Raw genomic sequence first — 12,293 nt, 5'->3', positions numbered from 1 at the left:
TGCAGCTTGCCGGTGTTTTCCTTTGTCAGCTTCATTAGCTGCTGCTGCAGCTCTAAGATTCTTTCCTAGAAAGACATCAAAGGTTGAGCTGGGATGAGAGAGGACAAAAAGCGTGAAGCGGGGAAGCAGTGCTAGGCACAACACAAGTGCCACAGGAGAGGTAAACAACAGCCTGATCCTGCATACCCCACCTGATCCCGCAGTGCCTTTAGCACTATCTTTTTCTCTTTTTTTTAAATTTTATTAAAAAAAAAAAACTGTGGGAAAGAGAAAACCCTTAGGTACATAATACTGCTGTATGGGTGCTGCATATTAAGCTGGTTCCTACACCTGCCACAAGCCAGCATAGGAGAGGAACAGAGAAAGCTGGGGCTGTGAGTTTCCACTTTGAGCTTTGACTCTCAAATCCACATCCAGAGAGAGGATAGGGGTTCTTTGCCTACCTACAAACACAGGAGAGCAAGGAACTGCAAATCTACTTGAACACTCTGCTTTCCTGGCAATGTGTTGTGCTGCACAAATATGCAAGGAGGGGCCAGGACAGTTCATTTCAAACCTACTTGTGTCCTTGCTGACATCAGTTAGAAAAGTCTTGAGCCAGATCTAGAGGTATGTGCGCTGTGTTGAAGGACACCAGACTCGCTTCCCTAAGGTGCAGTGAATACCCACCAGCAAGGCTAAGTCCAGAACATGGTGTCAACAGGAAAACGTAGAAATCATGGAAGATATGAGATAGATGTATAACGGTGGTGCTGATGTTTTGCTGCTTGGGGGCAGGAAAACTAAGTCAGTTTAAAACAAGAGGCATGATCCTTACTCAAAGAGAGATTTATTCCCTGACTGGTTTCCAATTATTCTCTCTCCATGTATTTAAAAGGACAGCCAAGGACAGTGTTCTGTAAGCAGCATAAGAGTGGTGCCTGCCTGCACCACAGTGGCTGAGCCTTAGCCCCCACCCCCAGACAGAGACATGCGCTTTCCAGACTGCACAGATCCTGGGCATGAGCAAGGGCTGCCCTGTACTCAAACAGTTTGTCACCAAAGGCGGTGGCAGGAGGCAGTTGGTGCTGAGTGCCAGCTGAAAACCAAAGGAAAGCACTCTGGAAGAGCTCCACATAGGGACTGAAGCAGAAGGATGCATGTGAGGAAAGTAAAACAAAAAGGTTGTCAACTACCTCTGTGAGAAAATAGGATGTGCAGCAGCAACAGGAGCAGAGGTAGGAATGATGATGGCAAACCGGAGTGGGCCATTATGGTCTATTAATGACAGGTGGGAAAAAAAAACAAACACAGAAGATTTTAGTGTAGCTATTCAGCCCCAGGCAAATGAAGCCTTAACGGATCATCCTAACACACATGCCCTGCACCTTCTCCCACTCCTTACCTCCCACTCTTTGAGCTCCAGGGAGTGCAAGTATTCTTTCTCCATTATTTGCACTTCCAACTCTTCCACGCGTATGTTAACAGAGTGTGCTTGAACTGCTTCAAAATCAACAAGCCGGCCAAACTTCTTCATCATCAGATGATTGCACTTCTCTTGCAGTCCTAGCAGAAGGGGCACAGCACAAATAGCAGCACGGTCTTTCATTGGTTAATACAGATTTCTGCCTTACCCTCAGCTTTTTGTCTGAGCTCTTTGGTATTTGCTCTGTAATAAATAATTCACACAAATCCACACAGAGCTCACAACGGAATGTTGTCGTTTGTCCTCGATCATGACCATGTCTGTGAGGTCACTTAGCCACGCTCTAGGGCAGTCCTGGTAAGGCACTCCCACACCAAAGGCTGTGTAGGGCCTCCAAAGGTTTGGTGGTGCTAGACACATCTTTGGGTTTGGTCCTTGGGAAAGTGTTTCGGATTGGGCTTGCTTCATTGTTCTTGTATTACACAGAGGAGGACATTGCCAAAAAAGCTTACACAGCTTTGGGGAAAGTACTTTTTTTCCTAGCAGTTCTTGTTTGCAGCCAAATATCAATCATGTGTCCTGACTTCCAGTGTCCCATCTCAGTCAACTCTCCTGATACTAAGTTCCCATATTATTTCACACAACCTAATGACTCTGCAGTGCTGGAGAACTACCAGTACTTCATCAAAACAGTCCACTTGATCTGCTCTTTCTGTTTTATTTTCTGTGACATCTACGCGAGTGTAAAGACAGACACCTGATGAGTTACCCACACCCAGGGAGAGGGACAGAGTGAGGAGCATTAGTATGCTGTGTTGTGCAGAGTCTCTGTTACTTACGTCGAATACTTATCTCCATCTCCTTTTTGTCCTGGACAAGCTGCTTATGTTGCTCCTGGGCCTCCTTATAGATCTCTCTTTGCATTATCTTTTCGTTATGTAGGTCGACAATTCTCTTCTGCAGATACTCTAAGGACTGGTTGGTAAATACCAAAGCCTGGGAGAAGTCACTGGGCATCTCCCCATTAACCAAGTACTCCACCTGTGAGAAACAGCCACAAGCAAGGCTGACATCAGGGATTAAGAGTGCTGGTGATCTCTCTGGATAACAAATGCGTGAGCCTTCGAGAACTAATGGGTGAAGTAATAGTAAGTGTGGGCACTATTCTTGTTTTGGGCCAGGGAATCACTACCACTCAGCAAAGCTCAAAGACTAATTAGAGCTGTGATGATTGCCTACATGTAGAGGTGTCCACCCTCCTATGGCACCTGGAACAGTGGCAGTAAGGGACTCCTTGTCAACTGTATTTTTAAATAATCTGGGAGCTGCAGGATTGCACAGTCGGGCCTTAGACTCTTCTGGCTTTATTACCAACCTTTTAATGAAGGGAGATAAAACAAATGGAAAGAGCTGAGCTTGCCTCAGAGGTATGTAAGCCAGATCAGGCAGAGGCCTATCTTCCCTCTCTAAGGATTCAGCTCAGAGGAAATAACTGTATTGTCTTGAGTTTTCCTCTTCATTTTCTACACAACACCCCTCTCCTAACAGCTGTGTAGATGAATGCATTGCATCCAGTCCAGCATTCTTGAATTGGGCAAAACTCCCATTAGTTTCAATAGTTTGTGGGCTTTTCTGGGGGTTGTTTGTGGGGTTTTTTTGGTTTGGTTTTTTTTTGGGGGGGTGGGGGGAAAGAGGGGTTAGGGTGGGTTTTTTTTTCCAGGAGAATATGAGTAGATATGGACCTGAAGGAAAATCCCATGCCAAACCTATAAAACACTTGAAGACTATGCACATTTCAGCAAGGTGCCAACCTGCCTGTCCTTACCTCTTTTCTGCCAGTATAGGAGAAGGGAAAAAAAATCTAGAGGAAATATCAGCACAAAGTTCAATTAATGGCATTTCACTCCCAGGAGACTACGGTGAAGCAGGAACTAAGGGCCCCAAAGCACAGTAACACCATTGTTTAGATGTACATAGGCCATTCTGCACCTGCACATCTGCACATCATCTTGAATTACCTGATGGAGTTTCAAAGGCACAACCACATGTAGCTCATTCAGTTTCTGCTGTTTTTCCCACTGAAAGGTCTCCAGTTCCCTGTCTACAGTGTCCAGGCTGGTTTCCACTACTTTTGCCTGCAGAAAGATAAATTGTGGACAAATAAAAAAATCTACAATACTCAAGAACACAAGGCAGTAAGGTTCTGTGTTAGAGTTCCTGATCCAAGGGAAAGAAGCACAGAAAAAAATGCCTTTTTTTAACATACACTATGACAGGTGAGTTTCATAGGCAAACACAAGGCACATCTACATATTCAAGCAAGATTCTACCCTGAATACCTCTGTACACATGCACACTCATAAGTGTCTCATTAGTAGAGAAGCCCTATATGTATCAAGAGACAGCTGCTTTGTTTAGTGTCTTAAACACTTCTAGATCTACAGAGCCTGCAAGATATTTTTTTATTGTGTTATGCCTGGAAATGCTTATTGATTCTGCATGAGAAAGAAACAATTCAGACTCAAATGTCAGACCCCAGGGTGAATATGTGGCAGCTGGCACTGAGGAAACCCTTTAAAAACTAAACAAAAAAATGTTGTAAGTTAAGCATATTTGATGGAACATTTTTGAGACACAATAAATGCAAGCCTTGCATAATGTTATTTTGGCAAAATTCTCTTTCTATCCTGGATAACCCTTCAAATTAAGATATTTTGGAATTAATATAAATCAAATGTCTTGATGAATGCAGGAGCTCAAAAAAGCTAAAAGGAAAACTTGCATGAAGAGAGTTTATTCAGCGATTACTATGACAAAGAGCAAAAGAAAATATCTAAAGGCAAAAGAAATAGATGGAAGAATGGAAGAACAGCATTTTTATGCATTTATTTTAACCTGCATTTGTGTTAGGATAAGGATTCTTTAATCTCTCCATCCCCACAGAGATGCACAAAGTATAGTCCGGGTTACACCAGGTGTTTCATCTGAACAAGAGAACCCAGTTCTGCTGCTGCATGATGGTTGGACAGCTAGGAAGGAACTGGACCTAAAACCTGGATCCAGCCCCATAGCAGCTAAGGTCGGACCACCTTGATTTACCCTTTCTTAGGGGGACAGGTGACCCATGTTGAGTTGCCTCCCACAGGTGTATCTACCCAAACTGAGGCCTCTCAAAGGGTTAGGATTTTGTTTTTAAACCTCAGCCAAAATCACTAGCACAACATTTTACCAGAAATGGAGCCAGCCAGTGCTTGCTGAGAAAAAAACCACTACAATACCTTTTTGGCCAGGGCACGATATTTCTTTCTGAGGTTAGCAGCAACTTTCTTCTCCTCTGTTAAAGCTTTCTCAATTTCTAACCGCTTCTGCTGGAGCTGGATGGTGTTCTGGAAGAGTGCCTCATTGCAGTCTGAGAAAGAAAGAGTCAGAATAGCTTAGTTTCATTATGACTGTACTATAGTTACAAGCTCGAGCTAGTAGCCTATCCTACTGTGCACATTGCCCAGCATTCCCCATAAGATGACCATGCTCTTGGTTCTCAGGAGCTTTCTCAAACATAAACCACATGGGTCCCATTCCTCCATGAGGGGGTGAATGTCTTGGATGCATCTTTTTTTCTTTACATTCAGTCAAGATGATAGTTTGTTTTCAGGAGTGAGACTAAATGCATCAAAGCCAAGTGCTCCAAAGTTAGCTTTTGTAAGTAAAAGTCATGCAGTACATGTTACAATGTCAGCTTCAATTCTGTGAACACACAGTTGTTTACCCATAGCACCCTTGACTATAAATGATGAACTTGTTGTAAGGATCATCTATAGCTTTATTTATAAACAAAGCTGTGGTTCATAGGACCTATTTAATTTGTTTCATGGTAAGGGAGATCTGTGAATTTCTATATCTAATGCAGTTATTTCAGTCATATTTCACTAATCCAAGTGCATAACTATGCCCAAATCCACAGGCATAATGAAAAAAGAGTCCAATAAAGGCAAAGCAAATGACACATAAAGACACAAATATGAAGAGGCTAATGCAACATGTAATTTCCCTACTAAATTAATAATTTAGACTTTTTAAATAAAAAGTAAAAATCTTCATTTGTTCCCAACATTTTACTGAAAAAGGAGATGAATGAGGAGTTAATAAAAAATTCAATTTGTGGAAATGATGTTAAAATCCAATTAAAAAAAATATGATAATCTAATTTGTTGGAAAGTTCTAACTGAAAATAAAGAAGTGTTGTTACATAGTCACTGACAAAGACCAAAAAAACAACACCCTAAACTAGTTTAACTCATACAAAAGAAAAGGGGGGGAAGTTGCTTGTCTTTGTTGAATGAATGAAGAGGATTTTGCAAAGTAAAGCTCCTGACTTTTCAGACACCCATAAGAGAGCAGCCCAGCAACAGGCAAATGCTGCATAAATCCACGAGGTGGTAACAAAGAGCTTAATTTGACAGCGTGGTAGGGTCCCTGCAGACCTTCCCTGAACAGGGATCCAGCCAGGCCAGGCAGCAGGCTGCCAGAGAGCACCTACAGCTCCGCTCCTGAGAGGGGCCTTTTCTCTTCAGAAAACAGCCCTGAAATTGTGACTGGTTCTTTACACAAAATAATTAATTCTTAGTGCTTAGCTAAGTTTTATTTTTCCAAGCTTTTTAATTAGGGTATCCTATACTATCAGTGGTTTCATTATCTTCACTGAGATTTCCTGGGGAGAAACGCTGCCCTGAGGAGGGGTACACACATCCTGGCCCTTAATGGCATTAATATGCAGTGAATAATGAAAAATTTTGTGTTTTCTATTTAAACACACAATATTGTCCCTAAAGCTAAACAGTAGTCAACCCAAGAAAAGATGGCTTAGGTACTCATTGGGCAAACAGAGTCATCAAAGACTTCATCTTCAGATCCAGAATTTTCTTCATCAGCCCTCAAGTTGGACTCTTCATCATTCTCCTCTTCATTCTCATCTTCTTCATCTGGAAGAAAGAGACAGTACTGCTGGTTTGCAGAACACCCCCAGACCCACCAGCTGTGAAGTATGCCAATGCACTGGTGAACACGATCCCAATAATCCATGAATGGTCACCCTGGTAATATATGGATCAAGGCACCTTGTGCCTATTGCATTGATTTGATAATTTCACAGAAAGAAAAAGAAAAAAAATATGAGGGAGAGAGATTGCCTGGTAGTGCCAAATGCACAAGACACAGGCCCATTTTGGGGATTTCCTTCAATAACCTTTCCTCTCTTTATACGTGCTAGGAATTTAAACCTTGTGGGTTTACCATTCTGCTACAGAGATTAACCAACCAAGCAAAATACACAGAGGCACAAAACTATCACAAAAGCATCACTGTTGTCTGTGCTTTTTGATAATCGTCTCCCATTTGAAATCAAAAGCCAAGTCAGAGAGCGAGCACAAGTATTTTAGCTCGGTAAGAGTGCCTAGCCTCAACAGTTTAAAACCAAGTCACTGAGACAAATGAAATCCTTTCATAATATGTTTAGTCCTGTGACTAATAGGCGACTGCAGATTAGGTCTATGATCTCTCATTAGTCAATGGGAAGGAGAATGTCATGACTGTGGCAGACCAATCACTTATCCATAGCTCCCATTGGCACAGCATAGGAAGTAGCTATTTAAAGCTTTGCCCCTTCTTCATACCAATTATCAGTCCTCAGAACTGACTTACAGGAAGAAATCTCAGGAGTTTTCATCAGACAAATGTAGTCATGTTAGAAACTGAATTACACCATTGTTACCATTCTAGATGGCTGCCACAGAACAGGGGTCAGTATATAAACAAATCTGGGTAAGTCTGGTCTATGTTTTTTTGAACCCAGTCCAGTGCTGCATGCACCCAGGGCTCCAGCTAGACTGAAAGACATTTACTTGACCATTTTGTGTAACAAATCCACAAAACAAAACAAACAGAACAGTATCTCCCACCTGCTTCTCTTTCAATGTCTTTTTTTTCCATACACTTGATTTTCTTCTTCAGAACCTTGGTCAGAAAATGGGTGAATTCATTGTTTTCTCCAAGGGATGCTTGGAAGTTGGCATAAAGAGCTTTTTCACATTCCTGGAGCTTTACAATCTCACACTTTCTATCCTCCATCTGTGCAAGGTAGCTCTTCAATTTTGACTAAACAAATAAAAAATCTACTTCAGTTAAAAGGTACAACCCACATATGTATGTATATAGGATATACCTGTGAAGATCTGGAAATGCAAAACTTTACTTTCTGTCTTTAAAACCTGTGGTCCAATCAAACAAAACCTAGAAGCATTTTCTTAAATTTAAGTATACAATTCGTCACCGATTCCACATCATTAAGTACCTATTAAAATACAGCTGTTAAGACCATGAAAAAATTAACTACTGGAAGTTAAAAGCAACCATCCTAGGTTGATCATCAAGAGATTTCTTATTTTCCAAAACTTAGGACTAGATGTTAGATCAGTGCTAAAATGAAGCAAAGAGTTTCCAATCCCTAATATTCTGTGATTCTGTGTGATTCTGTGGAAGAGATGCCACCATTTACTTTATGGCTTGCTTTTGTTTCAAGCCATGCATTAGTGGTACCGCTAAACCCAGAGACACGTAGCCTGCTTACTTGCATAGCCTTCTGCTCACTGATGAGGGTGTTAATATGGCCCTGGAGAAGGTTCTCATGTTTCTCAAGGTTTCTCAGGATAAGCAGCTCTTCATACAACGTGATGTAGTGCAGGTCAGCAGTTTTCATCTGCACATCCAGCTTCAGTTTCTTGTGCCGGAGAAAGCGAAGTTCAGCATCAAAGTTGATCACCAGTGTGTTGATCTGGAGCATATGAGAGAGGCAAATGAGGAACAGAGAAAGTATTAGGAATGGAGCTAAACATGTAAAGCTAGAGAAAAGAGCAGAAGGGGAAAATTCTCTCTGCCAAATCAACAGCTTGCCCATGGTATTTACTATGGATTACTGAAAAGCTCAGAAAGACAAAGTTAACCCCAAATGTGTCTTTGTACTCAGCACAATAGTAAAAGATTCGCCAGAGCTTCACATGAACATTTCACTGCACCCCACTTCACCCCAGAAGTATTTTAATCTTCATAGAATGTTTTACAGTAGGCTGAAGTAGTTTCTGTAATAATCCCAGGTGGAGCAATAAATACATGTCTTCTGCCTTGACTTTCAGAATACCTGCCAGCTCTTCCCTTAGACATTTACAGTTCAATCAGTACTAGCAGCTGCCAAGATTAACTTATATATATGTGATGTCACAGCAGCATTTGGATATTCTCTCAAAACTTTCACACACATGAATACAAGGGAGTCTGTGTTGAGGAAGACCAAAGAGTCAATGGCCAACAGCAGAAATTAGAGAGAGGACAATAAGAAAGAGAGTGAACAAGTGGCACACCTCTGGCATGCTCCTCTCTGCACCCTCTAAAACTCCGATGTGGGGACATCCTGAGCTTGTTCAACAGCTTTGAATGGATTTTTCTTCCAGACTTTATCAAATTGTAGCTTCCCCCACATCCTAACGCTGAGTTCCAAAGCTTAGTTATTGTTGGATAGCAAAACTATTTCCATTTGCATATTTCAAGCTTTCTACATGACCATTTAATTTTATATCTCTCCTTCTTTTAAGAGCTGATTCCCACTCTCCTTTTCTGTGCTATTCATAATTTTATCACCTCTGCTACAGCCCCTTCAGTTGCATCTTTTCCAGGCCAAAAATGCTTTATTAATTTAGATGTGCCTTTTAAAGAAGCTTTTCCATGACTAAGCATTTTGGTTACTTTCTTTTGTACCTCTTCTAATTCTACAAAATCATTTTTGAGACCACAGGGTCAGGACTACAGTTATAGAATCATAGAATCACAGAATGGTTTGGGTTGGAAGGGACCTTAAAGATCATCTAGTTCCAATCCCCCTGCCACCAGCAGGGACACCTTCCACTAGATCAGGTTGCTCAAAGCCTCACCCAGCCTGGCCTTCAACACTTCCAGGGAGGGGGCATCCGCAGCTTCTCTGGGCAACTGGTGCCAGTGTCTGACCACCCTCACAGGAAAGAATTTCTTCCTAACATCTAATCTAAACCTCCCCTCTTTCAGCTTAAACCCATTTCCCCTTGTTCTGTCATTAGTTGTCCTTATGAAAAGTCCCTCCCCAGCTTTCTTGTAGGCCCCCTTCAGGTACTGGAAGGCCGCTATAAGATCTCTCTGGAGCCTTCTCTTCTCCAGGCTGAACAGCCCCAACTCTTTCAGCCTGTCCTCATAGGAGAGGTGCTCCAGCCCTCAGATCACCCTCGTGGCCTCCTCTGGACTCATTCTAACAGGCCCATGTCTCTCTTGTGTTGGGGGCTCCAGAACTGGACGCAGTACTCTTATTTAAGAGCTGAGAACATAATGGTAGTGATGCCCCTTCTTTTCCTTTTCATCACTTCTCAAGTATTTTCTAACATTTTACTTGTCTTTTTGGCCACTAAGCTCATGGTTTCATAGAACAATCAATAAGGAATCTAAGATCTGTTTTTTCAAGTGACAGCCAGCACACAGGTCACAGTTAGGGATTTACACTGTAAATCTGCACCACATAGCATTTTCCTGAACTTCGGAAAGGCAAGAGTAGCTGCAATCCTGAGACAGAAGGAAGGGGCTTGGTTTTATTTCTGAGGCAGTGGGATTGTTCAATCTGAAAAAAACCCCTTTTGATTTCCTACCTTTTTAATCAAGGTCTCCTGCAAGTATAGGTTTTTTATTTTCTCCCTCTTCAAAATTTCCAGTTCCATTTCTGTTGGCTCTGCCTTCTCGATCTCAAAAACCTTTTGCTGCTCTGTGTCCACAGATGATGCTATTTTCATCGGGCGTGCATCTGTAGCCTGTGCCATGGAATCAATCTCTTTAATGGAAGGAGCTTGAAGAAACCCAAGCCCAAATGCATGAGATGAAGGAGACCCTTCCAATTGTTCATGAAGCTTTGCCTTGGCCTCCTGCTTCTCTTTAAAATTCAGGAGCTTGTCACTGTCATACTCAAATTTTTTTTCTGGAACCTCATCTGGGTGTAACTGAGGGATCAGGGGAACAGGGAGACGTTCTGATAAATCCAAGGCTGCCTGTATACATTTCAATTCTTGCACTAAACACTTGATTTCATCAATAACAGAAACCTTGAGATCCCGCAAGGACATGATCTCTTTGTTCATATTTACTTTCCTCTTATGGATCTGCAAAGGAAAAACAATTTTAGTAGGAGTCCCCAGGAATATTTACATAGCATGCAGTCTTTCCCAACAGAAGTAATGGTTAAGAGGCTTGTCATCCTGACTTTCCTTCTTGCCATACTGTCTTTCTTTTCTGTACCATTTTCACACATTAGCATTTTTAAGCAGCTATTTTTCAGTCTGTGGTTTTAATATCTTTGGAACCACCTCTCCTCTTCTCCTTCACAGAAAATAGCAAAGGTGTAAGAAGTGAAACGAGGCTTTCCCATTCTCTCAGTTCCTGTCTTGACTGTGAGTTTCTTGACACGAGATGATGAAGCAGTGCAGAAAGCAGACAGAGGCTGTGAAAATAAGCTGTGGGTTTTAGAGGATTAGTCATTTGGGCTGTCTCTCATTATATACAGAGAGTATCTCAGCTGTGATATATGGCCCTCTTTTCAGGCATACAGTACAAATAACACACTAACAAAAAGAAAATTAGATTTCTTTTCGTATTTTGTAAAGTAAACTTCCATCCCCAAGACAAAAGATATATACCTGAGAGGACCTTTACTGTACACACTACCAAATGCCCAGCTGTACTGAAATCTAGACTTCTTTGACATAGTCCCTGAAACAATGTTGTTATCTCACATAACCTCAAAGATACTGAAGCAGTTCTCCATAAATGCAGGTTCTGGAAGGCAGAGGAGATTCTTGTCTTTTATATGTGATGGTGAAGCTGAAATCACAGCTACTGCAGGTGGTTAGAAGTGGAACAAAGTTCTGAATTTTTGAGGTATAGAGGATAATGGCATTAGTAGATAGCAATATTAAGAGCAAGAAAATAACATTTTGTCAGATGCTTTTGGATTTCATACAAGCCACTGGATGTCTGAAACAAATTTTCTCCAGACCTTCCAGCAATCCAGAGTCCCAAAGTCAACTCAGAAAATTCTGGCATCAGCTGAATATTTTTTCTCCAACTCAAGATGAAGATCCACTAATCTGAAAAGTGACACTTATATCAGAGGTCAGAGGTGGGAATTAAACAGCCAAATGCAGCAAAACCTAGTGCAGCATGAGATTAAGATGATCCAACAAATTCCCTGAGACTGTAGCATTGCTTCTGTAATGCTTAGATCTTGCTATCAAAGCAACCCAGCATACAGGGTGCCTGAGATGAGGCAACCAGTTCCTGAGGATAAGACTGGAAAAGATTCAGGGCTATTGAGAGTATGTTACACTTCACCAGATAAAGATAAACCATGCAGTGAAGAGGCTCTTCTGTCAGTAATCAGGACAAGAAATATGCCTTCCTACCAAAAACCAACTAGACAGTTCCAAGTTCAATAGATCTATTTCTTCATTGTTCTTTTAGCTAAAGAAATTTGTCACTCTTTGCACTCCAGACCAATAAAATGAAAAACAGTTCCTATGAGAAGAAGTCACAAGGAAAGCTACAAAGATATTGCATAACATTTGAGCTTATTCTGTCTTTGTGGTTCAAAGACAGGAAGATTCCAATGCTTACTACCCAGAAGCAGCAATTGCCAAAGTACAAATATGGAGAGGCCACACTAGAAACACCTGTCCTTGTTCACATCCCTGGTTTTGTAAAGGTACTTCATGGCAGGGGTTATTTAGCTCAGTGTTTTAAGGAAAGCATCCCAGTTACTAGATGATAAGACTTT

The 12,293-nt window shown here is 41.5% G+C and overlaps 1 protein-coding gene across 1 annotated transcript in view; it reads right to left on the bottom strand.

Annotated features, from left to right (window-relative positions):
* Positions 1 to 12,293, bottom strand: part of CFAP44 (cilia and flagella associated protein 44) — a 40,752-nt gene that overhangs the window by 850 nt on the left and 27,609 nt on the right. The window contains exons 25-33 of the mRNA XM_029084069.1: positions 10,120 to 10,623; positions 8,028 to 8,231; positions 7,360 to 7,555; positions 6,274 to 6,384; positions 4,684 to 4,814; positions 3,424 to 3,540; positions 2,245 to 2,446; positions 1,385 to 1,545; positions 1 to 65 (exon numbers count right to left, since the gene is read on the bottom strand). The exon at positions 1 to 65 is cut by the window's left edge and continues 67 nt beyond it. Of these exons, the coding sequence (XP_028939902.1) occupies positions 1 to 65; positions 1,385 to 1,545; positions 2,245 to 2,446; positions 3,424 to 3,540; positions 4,684 to 4,814; positions 6,274 to 6,384; positions 7,360 to 7,555; positions 8,028 to 8,231; positions 10,120 to 10,623 (1,691 nt within the window). The remainder of the gene's footprint in view (positions 66 to 1,384; positions 1,546 to 2,244; positions 2,447 to 3,423; positions 3,541 to 4,683; positions 4,815 to 6,273; positions 6,385 to 7,359; positions 7,556 to 8,027; positions 8,232 to 10,119; positions 10,624 to 12,293) is intronic.

Source organism: Antrostomus carolinensis, unplaced genomic scaffold (genome assembly GCF_000700745.2).
Source record: "Antrostomus carolinensis isolate BGI_N321 unplaced genomic scaffold, ASM70074v2 scaffold31043, whole genome shotgun sequence".
Taxonomy (NCBI): domain Eukaryota; kingdom Metazoa; phylum Chordata; class Aves; order Caprimulgiformes; family Caprimulgidae; genus Antrostomus; species Antrostomus carolinensis.
The sequence above is the reverse complement of the archived record's forward strand: the minus strand, read 5'-3'. Positions and strand labels throughout refer to the sequence as shown.